Source organism: Gossypium hirsutum, chromosome D10 (genome assembly GCF_007990345.1).
Source record: "Gossypium hirsutum isolate 1008001.06 chromosome D10, Gossypium_hirsutum_v2.1, whole genome shotgun sequence".
Taxonomy (NCBI): domain Eukaryota; kingdom Viridiplantae; phylum Streptophyta; class Magnoliopsida; order Malvales; family Malvaceae; genus Gossypium; species Gossypium hirsutum.
The window spans coordinates 58,817,984-58,838,325 of NC_053446.1; the positions used below are offsets into that span (position 1 = coordinate 58,817,984).

Below are 20,342 nucleotides of genomic sequence, written 5' to 3' on the forward strand. Positions count from 1 at the left end.
AAGGAATCTATGAAGCAGACGATTACTCGTAATTTGGATCGTAATCTAATCAGATATAAGGAGGTCGTATCAGAGGTGAAACAGGTAGAGCAAAAACTTACTGCCCTTTCGGCTGAACGAAAGGAGATCTTCAGAAGTTGCAAGAAAATGAAAATGGAGTTGGAAGCATTGGGAAAGGAATGGGCAGAGCATGAGCCCAAGGCTAAGGTTGTTGAGGAGGAAGAGAAGCCTGTTGAGGCAGATGGGGAAGAATGAAACTCCATAAAACAAAAAGGAAATGAGGAAATCAGTAGTGTCAAACACAAATAATGTAAGTAAGAAAAAAATCAGGTAATCCATAAAATTGAATTAATTCGATTTAATTTATCAAAGTGTTTGATTTAAGTAGATTTAGATGTTGTTTGATAAACTTAAAAAATTTAATATTAATTTTTTTTGTTGATATAATTATATTATTTGATAATAATAAATTTTGGTTTTTGAAAATTACTTATTTCATAGTTAATATAATATAATATTTTATACTATTTTAAATTATTTTGGATAAAAATTAAATATAATAAAATAAAAACAATTTATTTTGAACATAATATTTTAAATCAACTCAAATTTTTCAACATTAAGTGATAAGTAGCCATTTAATTTCTTATAATTTATGATGATTATAAAATATTTTAAATAATTGAATGATTTATCAAATAATTCTAGATTTTTTTATTTTAATTTTTTTTAAAACTTAACAAACCAAATAAATTGATACATTTTTTTTAAAGAAAATTGATAGCATAGGCTTAACAATACAGTCACCCGTCTTGGTTAGTCAGGATAGCTCATATCACCATGCAGGACTTTAGCCGACAATTGCAAGAAACAATGGAGCCCAGGCGGGGTATAATTAGACCTGATCATGAGTCAAGTCAGACTAATGCAAAATTTTAGGCTCGTTTTTTAGGTTTGGGCTCAATTTGACCCAAAAAATGGGCCATAAACTTTGTCTAAGTCTGACTTAGATAAAAAAAATGCTAAACACAAGCTCTGTCTACCCATATTAAATTTTTTATATTATTTTTTATAAACAAATTAAAAAATATAATACATCAAATACACTAAAAACATTATAATAAATGTTCTCTAATAAATTGAAAATACATTAAAAAAATCTTTATACTTAAATAATACTAAGATAGTTGAAACTTAGCAAGCAAATGCCTCTAAAATAATAGCAAAATTAATAATAAAATAAGAGTTATATAATATCCAAAAAATAATAATAAAATAATAATAATATAATAGCAAAATAACATCAAAATGGCAGCAAACAACAACAAAATAGCAGCAAAACAACAGTGAAAAAAATTAGGCAAATCTGGGCCAGGTTCAAGCTAAAGAGATCTTACCCGAGGCTCGACCCATTTAGAAAACGAGTCTCATTTTTTGTCCAAGTCCATTTTTCGAGCCTATAGTTTTGCCTAAACTCTCCCACTTTTTGAGCGGGCCTTCAAGCTTGGGTGGGTAGCCTGGTCCATGACCAGGTTTAGGCATAATTAGCCGAAGGGTTAAATCACATTCAGAGGCTGGTACTTAGTAACTCTTTCGTATTGAGGTTTGAACTTTTTTTGTCCAAATTAAGTCATGAACTTGACAGTTGTTCCCACATTGGGGCCTGAACCCTTTTTTTGTCCAAGTTAGGCCTTGAACTTAGCAAATGTTCCCACGTTGGGACTTGAATTTTTTTTCTTTGGTCCAAGTTAGGCCTTAAACTTGGCAATTGTTCTCACATTAGAATTTGAACTTTTTTTATTCAAGTTTGTCCTTAAAAACCCTAAAGTTCAGGCCTAAGTATGTGAACAATTGCTAAGTTTAGACCCCAAAGTGAAAACAATTGTCAAGTTCAGGACCTAACTTGGACTAAAACAATTCAAACCACAATGTGGGAAAAGTTGTCAAGTTCAAACCCCAGAATAATTACCAAATTCAGGACTTAAATAAAAAAAATCAAACCCCAATATAAAAAAAAATTACAAAATCAATAACTCAAATAATAATTTAACCCTAACCAAAGCATTCACTAACTTGTTTTCCCTCCCTTTAGCGTGCATAACTTTTATTCCATGATCTTCTATTAAAATTATCACTCATTCAATGAAAAGTCAGAATTTGAATTTCGGAAGCTTCAATTTCATGAAAACTAAGGAAAAAAAAACAAATTTAGAGTTAAATTAAAATGATTATTATAAATTATGCAAGAATTAAAAATTATATAAAACAATGTGAAATAATTAAAACATGACATACCATGAAAACAGTACGAATACAAAAATGTGTTGTATTTACATTTAACGAATTATTAACATGTAAAATTTTATAAAAAAAATCAGAACATTTTAAATACATAACAATTTTTTTTTCTTTTGGCATACACATAATCTTTTTCTCCTCACCTCCAAAAATTCGAGTATTGTTGAGGGGGTTGGCTCCTTCGAGAGAAGTCTTTGAAGTGTTGTCCTTTGAGCAATTGACTGGGCCTCCAACAACCAGAGGTATTGTCCTCGTGTTGAGGTTTTATCCTCCAACCTCTACGGAGAGTAGTGTACAATTCATGGAAGGCGCATATCGGTTGGGCTATGTAGCTTAAATGGTATCATGGTTGTAGGTAAGGACCATATAAGCCTCAGGTTAGTGTTGGTGGTTCAAGTCGTCCTGTGCCCACCTCATTATTATTCACATGCCCCATACCGACATCTTTATCAAGTCTTGCAAGCACCTGTTTCCACCAACCGAGGCACCCCCTTCATGAACCATACACAATTCTCTGCAGAAGTTAGGGACAAAATCTCAATATGAGAAGTGAGAACAATACCTTTTGTTGTTAGGGGTCCGATGGAGTGCTCGAAGGATGACACTTCAAAAACTTCTCTCGAAGGAGCCGGTCGACCATCAACAAAGTATTAGTATTCTTTAGGGGTTTCGGAGCCATCATGTTGATGTTGATTCTATGTTCCATTTTAATCTATTCTAAAGCAAGAATTGAACCATAAAATATTGGCTTGAATATGATGATTGGAAAGTCAAAAACTATTCTAACTTGTTTGCAATGTAACTTGTCTCCCTAATGTTAGAGAATTTGACAAAGTCGAAATTATGCCAGTTAAATTCACTTTATTTTTTGGTATACAAACGTCTAATGCTTTACCTTATATTTGGAAAACATCCTTCAGCTATCTCCATTAGATATTTGGTGACAAATTGTTAATAAAGATCAGGCTCGACCCTGGGATAATTTAGAAGTATGGTCGTCTAATGTTCAGGGTTTGAAGGAGCCCAAATTTTTTTTTCAACTTTTAACATGAATTTTTTTTTTAACCTTTTAAGTTTTCTAATCGACGCTTCATTGTAAGCAGGGAAAAAAAAAGAAAAAAATTTGGCCCAATTTTTTTTATTTTATTACTAGTATATATTTTTATTTTATATATTTTTTAAAAAGGGCCTCAATTTATAATTTCACCTAAAACCCCAAAAATAAATATCAAGAATGAGCTTGACAAAGACTGTGTAGGAAAACTTCTTAGGTCTCTTGAATAACCATTTTAGGAAATATTACCTTTTTATTATAATTCAGTTCTACACTTTCTATATATAAAAAAAATCTAACAATTAAATAGATAGATTATATCGAATGTTTTCAATTCATTTTTTACCCCATAAGTTGCAGAAGCCATCAGCTTAATCCATATAGGTAATGAGGACTCCCTTATTTGGCACTTTACCAAAGATGATGGGACATATGTTGTTAGATTTGACCACTGGTTGCTAACTAAATGATATGCAGCGAAGTTGAGATTGGGTCATTGGGGCCAGGCCAGAAATCATACTGGCCTATGGAATCTCAACACAATTCCTAAACTTAAAATGTTTATCAACAGAACATAACACACCCTGTTCTTATGCCCCTTTGCCCTACCTATCTAAAGAGCTTCAAAATTCAGCTATAACCCTTTGCATATACGATTTGGTTGGTGTCTTGAGTGGTGGAACAATATATCCAAGCTGTTTTAACTGAATGATCTAGGGTTGGTGGCAAGCATTTGTTGGACTACTGGAAAGCAATCCATGGTGAGATCAAAACCCAAACCTAGTAAGATTAATACGAACACACCCTTTAGATTAAACAACAAAACCAACACATCGATCACATGCCTTTAACCCATCAGTGGATAATCTTCCCTCAATGCTTTGAAAGGAAGATGTGAAGTTTTTGCTTTATTGTACCATTGCTATTATAGTAATGGAAAAGGCGTGAGTTTGAACATGTTTTTCCTCTAAATTAAATATTAAAATAAGGATTGAAGAAACGTTATGGATAAAAATAAACATTTTATTAGCTGCTTTTTAATAAAAAAATTTTATCAATCTCATTATAGATTTTGATCAAATCTATTCTTTTTGACACCATATTTAGAACTACCTATAGCCCTTCCCTAACTCATCAATAAAAAGATAATGCGGTTTAACGCACTTGAACCCATGTGCTCCTACCTTGGCAATAATGCTCATGCCAATTAAGTTAAAATTCAATCGGCTGTTTTTAAAATGGAAAAAAATAGAAAGAAGACAAGGACTAGAATATAAATAATCGACCACATTTGTATGATATACGTAATTGAATGTGTTCCAGAAATGGACCCTCCAACCATCACTCCAACTATACAAGTGTCATTTGTAAATAGGAAGGCTTGAACTAGACACAGCTCTCTTCTCCCAACAGAAAATAAAGGGAAAAGAGCAAAGAAAGCCTTAAGGAACCGGCAACCTTTTGGTTCCTTCCTGAGTACCACGTGTTATCGCTGTCATCTTTACCCGCAACCGACGCTATTTTAACCTTCCAGCCTCCACTTTTTCCCTTTTTGTGATTACATTAAGCAGTTTCGGTAGTAAACAAAACCCTATGGAAAACATTCACCAAACCCGCCGATAGAGAAAGCAAAACTACACCCTCAGCTGCTCATATCAACCCCATTTTTTTGTTCTTTTTTGTGTTTATTACGTCTAAAATTTTCACTCTTAAATTGGTTAGTTTTTTTTTAAAGAAGAATTTTTAATTTTTAAGGAAATTATTATTTAATAAGAATAGATTGATTTTATAAAATTATTAAATAAAAGTTAGTTTATAAATATTAACTTTCTTTTTCATAAAATCATGAGAAAAATTATTTTATAGATCTTTTTCACCACATTATTCATTGTACATTTCTAATTCTTTAATGACATTTTAACAAATTTTTTAATGTCAAATTGACACATAATTTTGGTATTTTTTTAACTTGAATCTCGAGCCCTAAATTTTGAATCTTAAACTTTAAACTTTGAATCTTGAACCCCAAATTCGAACCCTAAATTGGGTTTAAGTTTAAGATTCATGGTTTGAGGTTGAGATTTAAGTTTGGATTTGGGGTTTGAGATTTAAGGTTCAATATTTAGAGTTCGGGGTAAAAAATTTATCAAAATTATGTGTCAATGACATGGACAAAATTGTTGAAATGCCATTAAATAATTAGAATTAATGGACCGTGAATAATGTGATGGTAAGGGACCATAAAATAATTTCTGAAGTTTGGTATCACTTAAATTTAAGGATAATAGTTTAATAAGTGAAATAAATAAAATTATAATTATCAAGAGTTGTTAGAGCTCTCGTTTAGTACCTAGATGACACATGTTCAAAATATAATAGTTAAAAACTTTTCTTTCTTAATTTATTTTTTCCTAATGATAAATTTGGCCCTCAATTTATTTTTTTTCATAATGATAAATTTGACTCTCAATATTTATACTTTCTGTTAATTTGATCCTTATTCTTTTTTTTGAGCTAAATTCAGTTTTTAATCTTTTGAAAAAAGAGTCAAATTATTTTTTTAATAGAAATGTTGACTAAAATATTAATTTTTAACATTATTAACGTGACAACACACATGATAATCTATATGTATATCATGCTAACATAACACTATTCTTTTATATTCACGACAATAAATAATTAAAAAATTATATAAAATATAAATCAAAATCAAAATTAAAAAAATATAAAAAGTTCATAAATAATTTATTGCCGATATTGCATAGTTAGAATAAAACCATGTGTCCCAATAAATTGTTGCCACATGTCAAATAAATTAATAAAATAAATTATGCTCCTATAATAATTTGCAAATTTATCCTAAATTTATTGATGTTATCAACACAGTAATTAAAAGCATGCAAACCAACATGGGAAGACCCTAATCTATCCATCAGAATAATCTGTTCTAAAATCTCTGGTGGCCTATCGAGCCATCTAAAGTCAATCGGGTCTTCATTTGCAAGCTCATGCAAACCAACATGGGAAGACCCTAATCTACCCACAACAGCTGCAAACCATCCAGTATCGACCATCACTCTACTTCCAGCACAGAGCACCTCCCCAAGCTTCGAGTATAGCCCCATAACCACTGCCTGCAGTTGTCTCGTACCTACCCCCCCACCGAGGCCAATTAGTTATGAGATTTCCAAGCACCGGCTGTATTAAGTTTCACTTGGTCTATCTCCGGCGCTTCCCAACATACCGTCCTTCTCCTGTACTGACCATGTGAGGCACGATCATTCCCACTCTTCTTGACCGCTTTCGCTCAGCTCACGCAGCATGAAATAGTGTTACTGACATTACAGGGAATACCATCAAAGATGTATTGGTTGCGCTGTTTCCATATTTTCCACAAAGTGATATCAAACACAACCCCCCATAAATTTGCCCTATAATGCTTTATATTGCCATAATTACTGCTTCCATTTGAGGGTCCAATATAAAATATAATTTAAAATTAAATTCATTCTGATAATATTATTGCGTATCTTTGAATTAGCTATCATAATTTTAACAGATATGAAATCGAGCATCCAAACTCAAGAGGAAAATGATAAAATCATCTCTAAAACACTTTTAATAATAATATTATATGCATAAATAAGACTAAAAACGTGCTACAAGAGTAGACATACACGTCTAAAAGTAAAGAGTTATTAAACAATGGAAGACAAACAAAAAAATATATAAAACTTAAGACAACACGAGTCTAAATTGACTTGTGAAATCATTTATTATTTTAAAAATACTCTCAAAACATAAATATGTTAAGAAGCCGACGAAGTGTTACCCTTTTTCTAAAAAAAAGTATTAGTAGCCAATGGAGTTTTAGCAACGACAGACACCGTCATCTATCTATCATGACTTATGAAGAGAGCAAAGATACTCACAAAATAGATTTGTAAACTGAAATGAGAGAAAGTACAAAGAGTGAATGGGAAGGAAAAAAAATGGTTAGTGAGAAAAAAAAAGCAGATAATAACCAACCTGAAAATTGACACCGTTGGTAAAAAAAATAAACGACTTAAAACGAAAAATATTTTTAGGGTTTTTCAAAAATAAAATTAAACAATTTATATAACTTTATTAATATACTATTTTTACCTTATAATTTTTTTTTGTGTTGACCATGTTTCGAGTAAAAGGTCATCCATTCCCTCTTTAAATTTATAATGATAAAAAATTTGCAAATACAATAAATAAATTATAAGATTAGTTATAATAAATATGAACCGCGGTAAAAATTAAAAATATAAAATAATTATCAAACCAACAACATATTAGCTAAATTAGCCTTGTATGTAAAAAAATTTATTTGGACTTTTAGACTGTTTTTTTTTAAATTAGAAAAATAAGTTAATTTTAGATAGAGTATATGAAAGCGCATCCAGCTGGACGCTTTCACACTTTCTTTCCTAAGGTTAGAGGTTTTTTTATTTTGTTAGGGTTAGGTTTTTAGGGTTTAAACCGTAAAAGTTTATAAGTAGATTTGAGGGGTAGAGGATGCGATAACGAACCTCAAAACACATACATTTCATATGTCATGCCGGGATAAGACTATTACTTCAGAAACTCATCCTATGGAAGTCAGGTTGTGGGTGTGATAGTGTTTGATATGGTTACGGGTCAAAGACTAAGTGGAGGTCTTAGTCGATGGTCATAATGCGACTACCAGTTTGAGTATAATCGAGGGCCAATTGACGGTTGTTATGAGGTCACGAGTTCAAGCTTTTTAGATACTCGCAAAAGATGCCTTATATATACCATACATAAGATTGAAACCATAATCATATGGAAAAACATAAGGATTTCCGGTGTAATCAATGTAATTTTTTCTTTATTTCCAAGAAGATGGTATATTTAACCTTTCATTCTTATTTGAAGGCTAACACCGAGAAGAACATAAGAGGGCTCTCAATCAAAGAGCGGATGTTTCGACACAGTAGATGTTAAACTCAGGTTAGCACGACAATGGTTGTAGTTATTAATAGTTTGTTTAATAACGGTAACCGTTGTCACCCCAAAAGGAACATCACCTTTATTCCACCGCAACAGCTGTTGTCCACCTGAGAGTCCTCCCGCGTCCTTGATAGTGCCGACCTTCAGATAAGAAAGAAGGTTAAAGATACCAGTAGTGTGGAAATGGAGAAAAAAATCATGCCGATTATAGCGGGAAGCCCCCACAAATTTTCTTTATGATTATCCCTTCAAACTTCTGTATGGTATTTATAATGCAACATTTTCAGATATTCGAAAAGTTTGAGCTTGTGGTTGTGTAACGACCGTCAACTGGCTCCTGTGTTATACTTTGATCCACGATCGCAAAATTGCCGTCGATTGAGACCTCTATGTAGACTTCCACCCGTGACTGTACAAACCAAAATAATCCTAAATCCCGACTTTTACGTGATAGATTTCGGAGGTAATGGTCCCATCTCGAATCAGAGAGGTTGCCATTCGTGAAAACTTAATCGAAATGAATAATATACGAAATAATTAAATAAATTTACAATATTTTTAAACAAGCATATCAAAAAATTTAGAACAAAACTTGAGAAAATTGAGAAAGTTGAGAATTTAGAAAGAATTAAGAGAATTGGATTTGAGTGAAAATAATGAAAAATGACCTACTATTTATAAGAAAAATAAAATTATTGTTAAGGCCTTTAAAAAATGTTGCCATTGTTAGTGTTAAAAAAATGACTATTGGTGAAAAGCGTGCTCAACTTTTCTACCAACATGCTTTCACACACTCTATTAAAAACCGATCTATTTTCTTAAAATAAAAAAAATAAAAAAAAAACCTAAAAAGCCAAATAAAATAAGAATGGCATATAATGCTAATTTAGCAAACATATTATTACAACAATTCTTTAAATCGGTAACTCAAAGACTTTCTCCAGAGAGAGAAAGAAAAAAGAATACTTCTCTCTTCCTGGTTTATAATATCCCCCATTTTGTCAATTCCATATTAGATTTTTATTCTTCACTAATGGCTTTCATGTTCTTCAACTCTCTTCTTCTTCTTCTTCTTCTTCTTCTTCAAATCTCATGTTCTAGATTCTCATTGGCATTGCAAGAGAACTCATCAGCCACGGTTCGCTCGGGTCAGATCAATTCCAACTCAGTCCTGGTGGCTTTGTTAGACTCACATTACACTGAGCTTGCCGAGTTGGTGGAGAAAGCTTTGTTGTTGCAGACCCTTGAGGAAACTGTCGGCAAACACAATATCACCATTTTCGCTCCTAAAAATGAAGCTCTTGAGCGGGATCTCGACCCTGAGTTCAAGCGGTTTTTGCTTGAACCTGGTAATCTCAAGTCCCTCCAAACTCTCTTGCTTTACCACATTGTCCCTGCTAGGATCGATCGTCATTCATGGCCCAAATCGACTTCGGCGTTAACCCATCATTTTACTTTATCAAATGAACGAGTTGAACTCTCCGGCGACGATTCCTCCGGTGAAAAATTCATTGGTTCGGCCAAAGTCATTTCCCCCAACGCTGTTGACCGTCCCGACGGTGTCATCCACGGCATCGAACAACTATTGATCCCTCGATCGGTGCAACAAGATTTCAACAATCGTAGAAGCCTTCGCTCAATCTCCGCTGTCAAACCAGAAGGAGCTCCGGAAGTTGATCCCAGAACCCACCGCTTGAAAAAACCAGCACCCCCGGTCAAGCCCGGAGCTCCACCCGTCCTCCCAATCTACGACGCAATGGCTCCAGGCCCATCGCTAGCTCCGGCACCAGCACCCGGACCCGGCGGACCTCACCATCATTTCAACGGAATGAGGCAAGTCAAAGATTTCATCCAAACTCTGATACAATACGGAGGGTACAATGAAATGGCGGACATTTTAGTGAACTTAACATCGTTAGCCACCGAAATGGGACGCCTGGTTTCCGAAGGTTACGTTTTAACCGTTTTAGCACCCAACGACGAGGCAATGGCGAAGCTAACGACGGACCAGCTGAGCGAACCTGGCGCGCCGGAGCAAATCATATATTACCATATAATCCCAGAGTACCAGACGGAGGAAAGTATGTACAATGCGGTGAGGAGATTTGGGAAAGTGTCGTACGATACATTGAGGTTGCCGCATAAAGTGTTGGCTCAAGAAGCTGATGGGTCTGTTAGATTCGGGCACAGCGATGGATCTGCGTATTTGTTCGATCCCGACATTTATACCGACGGAAGGATCTCCGTTCAGGGTATCGACGGCGTCCTTTTCCCGCCGGAAGAGAAAGCTAAGGAAGAAAAGAAAACCATCAAAGTTGCCACTGTGAAACCCAGAAGAGGTACATTTTCATTATTACTTTACATCGATCATTGATTCATTGTTTATAAAATTAGATTTCTTTTCATATAAGTTCTTGATTTGGGCGTTTGGGAATAGTGGCGGCGGCGACGGTGGTTGCCGGGGAATTTTTGGTGGGTAAATGGAAAGTGTCGGTGCGTTAGAATCATTTTGGAGGGTAGAATTGTCTATTCCTTTGTTTGCTTTTGTTGTCTTCCTCAGAATTTCCTGTATTCAATTTGGTCTACTTACATTATTTAATATTTGCTAGAAAAATAATAATAGATTTAATTCAAGACAAGAAAAAATATAACTTTTAACAATTTTTTAATACTTCTAACTGAAATGATGTTATAAAGCTAACTAACATAAAATTAAAATTTTTATTTATAAATTAAAAAATATATTTTTATATGATTAATTAATGTAATTAGGTTAAAAATATAAATATTTATCAACTCTTGAACTAAGAAAAGGAAAGCTTATAGTTTATTATCAAACACCTAAAGTCGAGGTGGTGCCTTGGACCTAAAGTTTAGGACATTTTAGCTTTTGGTAAGAAATTGATAATGAAACTCATTTCATTTCTTTGGTATTTTTCATGTCCGTTTTGCGGTCCATGTTTGGGGTTCGTGGCTGCCCCTTCTAACAGTGCCGTCTCCAAGATTTGAACTTGTGACAAATAGCATAGGCATCGAAAATCAATGAAACTCATTTCTTTAACTTAATCAAGAATTTGATAATATGTTTGGTGGGTTCATTATGTCTTAGAAAGATGAACTGCAGCTCTCTGTGGGAAATAATATATATATATTCTCTTATTTTTATTACAATTTCACTTGTGAATGTGACTTGATATTGTTTTGTAGCTTTACATCAACCTGGTTGTTGTGAGGGAAATTTATAGTTTCCTGAATGACATTGACTGTTTACCACCTTTCTCCCTGACCTTTGTTAATTAGTTAAAGGTCATGAACTTTGTTTTGAATTAAAGTTTCATCTACCGTAGCTGGTTTGAGTGTCATGCAATATATATATCCTTTGTTTTCGGAGTAGTTGCAATTTATTTTACCGGCTTCAAAGGCGAGTGTTGGATACGATTATGTATTCGACATCGGTAGATTCTAGTTGTATTAAGAGTTGTGATGAGCCAAAGTCATGGCAAATAAAACATGCTAAAATTTTATATGAAGATTAATGGTGGGTAGCAGAATATATGTATGTATGAAGTTGTTGTTTTGGAATTAGTTGGGTTTACCAAAATAAAAGGATATGAAAGTTCCAGCTTAACAACAATAAAATTTTGTTTGGACTTCAGAGGAATCTTGACTGCCCTTTGTTTTCCCTTGTAGAAAATAAATTCCATCACGCCATGTGTTCACTCACATATTTGTTTTCTTCCTATAAAATTATCATTCTATTACTTGGACTTCGGGTGAGTGTCAAATACAGATATATGTCCGACAGTACCGAACTCGTATCACATTTGTTTTAACTTAAGAATTTCTTAAGATGGGAAGTTGTTTTCACCAAGTTAATAAGTAGCTTTCAGTTGATCTTCCTTATTTAAATAGGACTGGGGGGCCTAATACTTAATTTGCTTAAAATGTTTGGCAGGGAAGTTGCTTGAAGCTGCATGCCGAATGCTTGTGGCTATTGGACAAGATTCACGTTTCACCTCTTGCCGACAATGAACACAACAATTACTTCCCCCATATCATAAACAAATCTTCAAACAACAAAAAAAGGTAAAAGAAATGAATCTTCATGTTTAGCTCTATGTGTTCATCCACTCACCATGTCATTCTGCATCAGAATTAGCTCCATTTTTACTCTAGTCTGCAGTAAATAAAAGACAAAACTCTTACAGCTCAATCCAGCTGCCTACACACCCTTGTGAAACATGCATGATTGTCACATTATTTAATACATTTCTGCCTATAGTATATGATTCTAAATTAAAGGTCAACAACAGAATTGGTCCATCTTTTATGGCACCTGCAGATTTTCTTTCTTTTTCCTTTTTGGCCTCAAAAAATTTATTATTTTTCCTTTTTTTTCTCTTTTATTTAACTTTTTGTCCAAGTCAAGTATCTCATTTTCCAAAAAAAAAAAGAAAAAAAAGAGACTGCCACAGTGAATGCTTTACTAATTTATTCAATTACTGATCAAATGCAGGTGAACCAGCATAGTATAAAGTCCTGGAATGATGTTTTGCTCTCTGCATTAGGATTTTAGTTTTCTTTTTTTCTTCTTTCCCCTTTTTTGTTCTATATTCTATGGTTCATAAGGCAGCAAAAAGGTCACCCTGGTTGGTTGCTGATCCTCAAGTCTACAAGATTTTTTCTTTCTTTTCTTTTCTATTCTGTCAAATTATGTGTGTAATAATCTGGTGATAGTGGTGGTGGAGGAAGGGAGGTGGTTGCCAGGGTTGTAAATGAATCGAGCTTGAACGAACGGATTCCTGTTCATGTTCGTTTGTTTATTTTTAAGCTTGTCTGTTCGTGTTCGCTAAAAGTTTTAAAATTGTTTGTGTTTGTTTATTTAAAGTTATATGTGTAAATAACTGTTCGTTTTTGAATTAAATGTATTTGTTTGTGAACGATAAACAAAATGTTCACAAATATTAAGGGAAAATGTTCATAAATAATAATCAAATAATCAATAAATAAGCATAGATATATATAAATATGAATAAAATAAAGAAATAAATAATATTAAATGTATAAGATGACAGTGAAGAGCCGACCATGTCGGCAATCCCACTTAATAAGATGAAAAATAAAATTATGTGTGTTTGGTGTGGGAATAATAAAATATATATATATATATATTCCTCTTGTCTTCACCATTCAACAAAAAATGAAATTCTACTTTTCTTTTGTTTTGCTGCAATATTCATTTCTTTTTTAGGATAATATAATTTTTTTTCCTAGGTTTATTTGGTATTTTATTTTTTATTTAATCATTCTTTAAAAATATAAAAGTTTAATGACATGATACTTTATTGTATTATTACTTGAAAATTTAAAAAATTTATATAAATTTTTAGGTGATAATGTGATACAATTCAAAGTGTCACATTTAGTGTTTTAATAATGAGATCTGTGGTTGTTTCGAGTTTGGCTACTTTATTGATTCACTTACCTCTATTATGTCAATATTAATCACTTATGTTGGAATTTTTGTTCTTATTTATGGTGACAATTATATGTCTCATGATGAAGGATATTTGAGTTTTTTTGCTTATATGAGTTTGTTCAATACTTCAATATCGGGATTAGTTACTAGTTCGAATATGATACAAATTTATATTTTTCGAGAATTAGTTGGAATGTGTTCTTATCTATTAATAGGTTTTTGGTTCACACGATTAGATTATTGATTTCTGATTCAATTAGTTTAATTGGTTCTACCACTAGATTAACAATAATTAATTATATATAAGAAATTTTATAAAATTGATTGAACATGTTTTAACTTCCAATTTTTTCTAGTTTTATATATATATTTACCTATTTCAAGCAGTTTTCAATTTAATCGGTTCAACTCCTTTGTTCAAATTGTTACACCGATTGATTTTTGGCCCAATGAATTCAATCGACTGACTCAATGATTTGGTCTTGTTCCAATAACACTAGCCACATCATTAAATCTTAACGGAATCCAAGTTCAGGGACTAAAATAGATCTAGTTGCCAAGTTCATATACCAAAATGGACAAAAAAGTAAATATACCAAAGTGGATTTAATTGCCAAATTCAAGGATAAAAAATTATATTATTCATTTTATTATTATTGCTTCTTTTTTTCATTCCGATACATCGGAATCACCCTTGTGGTTTATAGTCTTGTATTTTTAAAATTAAAATTTCAGTGCTAGTCGAAATGGTAGCTATTAAATTCTATTTTTTTTGAAATTTTATATGACAAACATATTATTACATAACCCTAATATATATATACATATATTATCACATATGTAATGTGAAGCTTGCTTGCTATTTCTATATCATACTCACAAAAAGCTGCATTATTTTAGTTAATAGATTTAACGGCTAATGTTTGAATTAGGATTGAAATTTCAAAGTAATATATATATACATATATAAACTAAAAATGATAAAATAAAAGAACAAAAACTAAAATCCGTAACTTACGTATAGTATGAAACTAATAACAAAATTTAACCTAATGTATTTAATTGTTCTCATTTAGGTCATAATTGAAAGTCAAAATCAAAAACATACAATGACTAAAATTAACCAAATCATAACACGATAACTAAATACGCATCTTACACATTAATGAATAAATTAATAACAGAATTTGACCTATAAAAAATATGCCCATAGTTTATAAAATTTTTGAAGTAATTATTTTAAAATATTTTATTCTTACATGTTCATTTTGCATGTTAATCTACTAATGGCATTCAAATTAAACTTTTAAATGACATAATGCTTATTTTGGTAAAATTATAGTATGAGGGAGGGAATGACCCTAAATTATGGTGTGGGAATTGAGATGTTTATAAGTCGGATTAGATCAGATCAAGTCTAATTTTAAAAAGTTTTAGACAAATAATCCGTTTTACTATTTAAATAATAATAAATTTATTTATATTTATATATTATTATATTTTTAAATAGTAAAATTGGCAAATAAGCCCTACTGAAAAATATAACTATAAACACCTTTGCTCTAAAAGAAGGGGTGTTGGCATATTCTTTCCCTTCAAATTGAGTCTTCATCAAATAAAATTTGTTCAATAACATCTTTTTCTCAAATTTAATTTATGGATAAATTACTTAGTTAAGGCGCTTTTATTTTAGTCACCTAAAATGAAATTGTCGCAATTTAGTCACTCAATTTTTAAAGTATTTTCATTTTAGTCACTCAGGCATTAAATCTTTAACGGAAGTAAACTATACATGTAACATCATGTTTATACTTTCATTTTGGTCATCCAAAAATTATATTTTTAAAAGTATTGATTAGAGTAAAAAAAAAAATCAAAGATTAGGTGAAAAAAGGGTAGAAGCTAAAATAATATACAAAAATTATCAATTTATACTTGTTTCTAGTTGAATTGTTTGTCAAATTACTCAAAAACGGATGAAAAAATTAATATTTTTTAACTTTGCTAACATAATAATCCAAATGCACGCATAGAAAGCTCACCATAACTCGCGCCTCTTACCTCATAATCTATGTACAGTCTTATATGGTTTTTTACACAATCACTATGTCAGTCATCGTCAACTACTCTAACCTATTTTATGGCTCAACATATATATTAATTAATTTATTTTTCATTATTTTATCAAATAATAATTGTCATAATTCAATTTTGTTTACATTATTAATTTTTTACAAATTAACATTTCAATTTTAGTAAAATATATGAGTTAGAGTATGGAATAAATTTTTTTATATAATACTTAGAATTATTCAGTCTTTCTCCACTCTTTAGATAGGATTATAATGCGCTAACGTACTCAAACTCACGTCTTTCTGCACTGACAATAATGTCAATATTAATCGAGTTAAGACTTAATCGACTATAGTATGAAGTAGTTAAAATTATTAAATTTATTGTAAAATTTATGTGTGCAATTTTGTGGGATGTAGATGACAGTGAAGAGCCGACCATGTGGCCAATCCCACTCGTTAACATATGAAAAACAGAAAGGCATTAAAATTAAATTATTATTATATATAATGTGTGTGGTGTGCCAATAATAAAATAAATATATTCCTTTCGTCTTCACATGAAATTGTATTTGCTGCAAGTCATTTTATTATTATTGTTCTTTGTATTACTATATATCAAAATCACACTTGTGGATTATGAAATATTATTTATCAAAAATAAATTATGTTATCAGTTTGTATTAAGGGTAAGCGTTCGATTGAATCGAATCAAATAAAAAATTTTGAGTTTTTTTAGATAACGAATCATATTTTATCATCCTAACTCGATTTGAAATTTTCTTGAATCGAATCGAATAAGATGGAATTCGAATAAAATCGACTCAAATATATTTATTTGAGTTAAATTATGAAAATGACTTTGAGTCCTTATAGTACTGCCATCCATCGTAATCAAATTTGTTATTAACTTTCATCCCCTCATAATTTATTTATTAATATTTTATATACAGGTTAACTTCTTTGCATGCTTAGTTGCTTCAATTATCTTTTGATTCTTGTCACAATGTATTTTGAAATTAAAAAAAAAGAGTATTAAATGTAAAAAAATGAGATTTTTTTAATAAAAGTTATTTTAAAGATAAAATGTGAAATTAATAACAACAAAAAATTTTAACACGAATATTTTATGGCATCATCAATAATTCAAGTTTAACAGAAATTGATAAAAATTTAACATGATTAAATAATTTAATAATATAAATAGTACAAATTGTAAAATTTAATTCAATAATATAAATAGTAAATATAAATTCAGAAAAAAAGTTTTTGGAGTTTAGGGGAAGTAAAAATTTTAGGGGAAAGCAAAAGGAAATTTTTTTGGGGGTTTGGATGAAGTAAAAATTTTGGGGAAAAAGTAAAAGGAAAAAAAATGAGGTTTAGAGGAAAGTAAAAATTTAGAAGAAAATAAAAGAAAAAAAGTTTGAGGGGTTCGAAGGGAAGTAAAATTTTTGGAAAAGTAAAATGATTTGACAGGGTGGGGGCAAGGAAAGTAAAAAGGGTTTAATATTTTGTTTATTTGAATTATTGGAGTTATTCGAAATTAATTCGATTTGAATTTGAAATTCAAAAAAATTGAGTCAATTCGATTAATTCGATTCAAATAATTCGAAATTCAAATTTTTTTTTAATTTTTTTAGTCGAATTGAATTTTACTCACCCTTAATTTGTATACCATGCATAAATTAAGTGTTTAGTTTTTATATTTTAATTTAGTTATTTTTAATTTAAAATTCTAAAAATTGAATGAAGTTATAATTGAAAGGGTAGTTATTTAATTATATCCTTTTCAAAATTTTATATGATAACTATATTATTACATATGTTGTAGGGCCCAATTTTATCCGGCCTGTTAAATAAATAAAACCTAAAGAAATAAATAAGCCCAATAACCCAGCCCAAATCAAATTAACCTAGCCCGACTCAGCAAAACAAAACCTAAGTAAAAACCCTAGCTCCTTTTGTTCCAGCGCCGCAACAGCCTCCGGAGTACTCTCCAGCCGCCGCAAGTTTCGGCCTTCACGCGCACGTTTCTCCCCACGTCTGCCTGCAAAACGGACTCAAGGAGTCCAAAGGAGAAAAAATAGCAAGCAATAGCATTTTATTTTTCTTTTTCAAGCTATAAAAAGCCACTTTTAATCTATAAAGGAGAGGGAAAAAGGGAAGCAAAAAAGGAGTAGAGAGAAAACACTGAGAATACATAGATTTTCAAGGTGAAATTGGATTTTTGTTCTTTTTCTTTTCGTTATTTTCTTTTTTTCTTTTTATTTTGTTTTTCTAAATAAATAATACAAAAAAAGGAAAAGGGAATCTTATCTCTTTCACCGGCGACGCCAAGGGAGGCCGGCTCCGTCGCGATCGGGGCACGAGCACGGGCGAACGACGCTAGGACGCTAGGGATTAAACCCTAGTAGAGCACCGAATAAACATTTTTTTCCTCATTCGGATTCAAATGATTTTAAAAGAGAAAAAAATTGTTTTAAATAACATGCAAAACGGTGTCGTTTCGTCCAGGCCCTGACCCGCGCGGTGACCCGACCCGAAGGGGAGGATCCGCGCGCTCTGACGTCATATGGTTTATTTGCGCATTGAGTCCCTCCTGTTCGTGGCGCGTTGCAATTAAACCTGTTTGTTTTTTAAAAAATTAGACCGCATATTTGATCTGCGTTTCGATTCAGTCCTTAGCTGCGCAGTGTTTTGAGAGGATGGATTAATTTCCACTTGGGTCCTCCTGCTTTTGTGCGCACTTTAATTGAGTCCATTCGCGTATTTTTTTTAAAATTCGACCCTCAAAATTCTTTTATTTTTGATTTAATCCTTCATTTGACATTTTAGTTTTTTTAATATTGTTAATATTATTATTGCATTCTTAATGTTATATTATTTAATTAGTTTTGTCATCACTATTATTTTCATTATTATTTTTTATATATTTGCACGCATCTTTCATATACATATTTTTTTTATAATTACATGTGCATTTTCCATATATATATATACGCATTTTTCCTGTTTTACCAATACATATGTGATTATACATTTTTACTTTGTAAATAAATACATATGCATACTTTTATACTTTTTTTTAATGCATGTATCTCTATTTGTTTTTATCTGATGTATTTCATTCCTTCTTTTTGTTTGCAAATGTACGTGTATATTATACTTGTATATATATTTGTAAATATTTATGTATACATGCTTTAAATTAAAGAATTTGTATCATATGGTACATTAACCCTTTTAACATACCCCTTCAAAAATATATTTTGGTTTTAACTATTCATCAAAGTTATTTTCTTGATTTAAAGGTTTTTTTTTGAATAAAAGTATTATTCGAGGTTTGGGATTTTCGAGGGAAATTGAGCCCTAACGTATTGGGTTCTGATTTCTTTGTCAATCCTAAATGACCAAGAATATTTTTATTCAAAATGCATAAAAATCATTTTTGGGAACTTAACTTGTTGTGCCCTAACGTATTGGGTGTGGCATGTTACTTTCTCGAAATGAGGATTTTCGTATAAAATAAAAGTGACATTCAAGTTTGGGGATTATGAGGAATTGTACCCTAACGTATTGGGACTCGATTTCTTTACATGACTTGAACAATTGATTATCCTTTTGCCAATTTCATCATTCAAGCTTATTTTAAAATCTTTTTTAACTTTCGACACTAAGACATTAAATAGTCAATTTGGTACCGATTTTTGGGCGTTACGAGGGTGCTAACCCTTCCTCGTGCGTAACTGACTCCCGAACCTGTTTTCAAAATTTGCAGACCAAAATAATTTTTGAGGTGGGCCGGAATCACCTTAATAAAGGATCGGTGGCGACTCCAGTTTTATTTTTAAAAGTCGACAACCAAATTTTGTTTTAAAAAAAGTGGTTTCGACATATGTAATATCATACTGGCTTGTTATCTCTACGTTATATTTACAAAAAGCTATACTATTTTTCGTTAATGGATTTAACAACTACGTTTTTGAGTTGAGATTAGAGTGAGCAAAACTTGATTCAATTCCAAAAAAAATGAAAAATGTTTGAATTTCGAGTTAATTGAATCAAGTTATTTGAGTTGCTCAATTTTTTCGAGTCAACTCGAATAAGTGATTTGAGTTTGAGTCTAGTTGAATTTTACAATTTGAATAACTTTAATAATTCGAATAATGTAAATACCTCTTTGGTCCTTGTTAATTTTGAAAACGAGCAAATTGGTCTTTCTCAATAAAAATTTTAAAATGATTTTCAAAAATTCAAAATAATTTTTAAATTTTAAAATATTTATAAAAATTCTAAAAATTTATATTTTAAAAAATTTATAAAAATTCTAAAGAATATATAAAGAAAGTAAAACTTTTAAAAATTTGAGACCTTAATAAGTTAATCAATGATTTAAGTTTATAATACTAAAGTATCTTCTTCTTTTTTTAATTTC

The 20,342-nt window shown here is 31.2% G+C and overlaps 1 protein-coding gene across 1 annotated transcript; it reads left to right on the forward strand.

Annotated features, from left to right (window-relative positions):
• Window positions 1-9,249: 9,249 nt before the first annotated feature.
• Window positions 9,250-13,211, forward strand: LOC107915717 (fasciclin-like arabinogalactan protein 17). The gene is made up of 3 exons (XM_041103442.1): window positions 9,250-10,695; window positions 12,312-12,442; window positions 12,873-13,211. Exons 1-2 carry the CDS (start codon window positions 9,390-9,392, stop codon window positions 12,386-12,388), a joined length of 1,383 nt encoding a protein of 460 aa, XP_040959376.1. The 5' UTR covers window positions 9,250-9,389; the 3' UTR covers window positions 12,389-12,442; window positions 12,873-13,211.
• The last annotated feature ends 7,131 nt before the right edge of the window (window positions 13,212-20,342 follow it).

Excerpts from the sequence above, each read along its gene's own strand:
- LOC107915717 (XM_041103442.1), top strand. The coding sequence starts at position 9,390 with ATGGCTTTCATGTTCTTCAACTCTCTTCTTCTTCTTCTTCTTCTTCTT. Across the intron at positions 10,696-12,311 it reads CACTGTGAAACCCAGAAGAG|GGAAGTTGCTTGAAGCTGCA; the intron begins GTACATTTTCAT and ends AATGTTTGGCAG.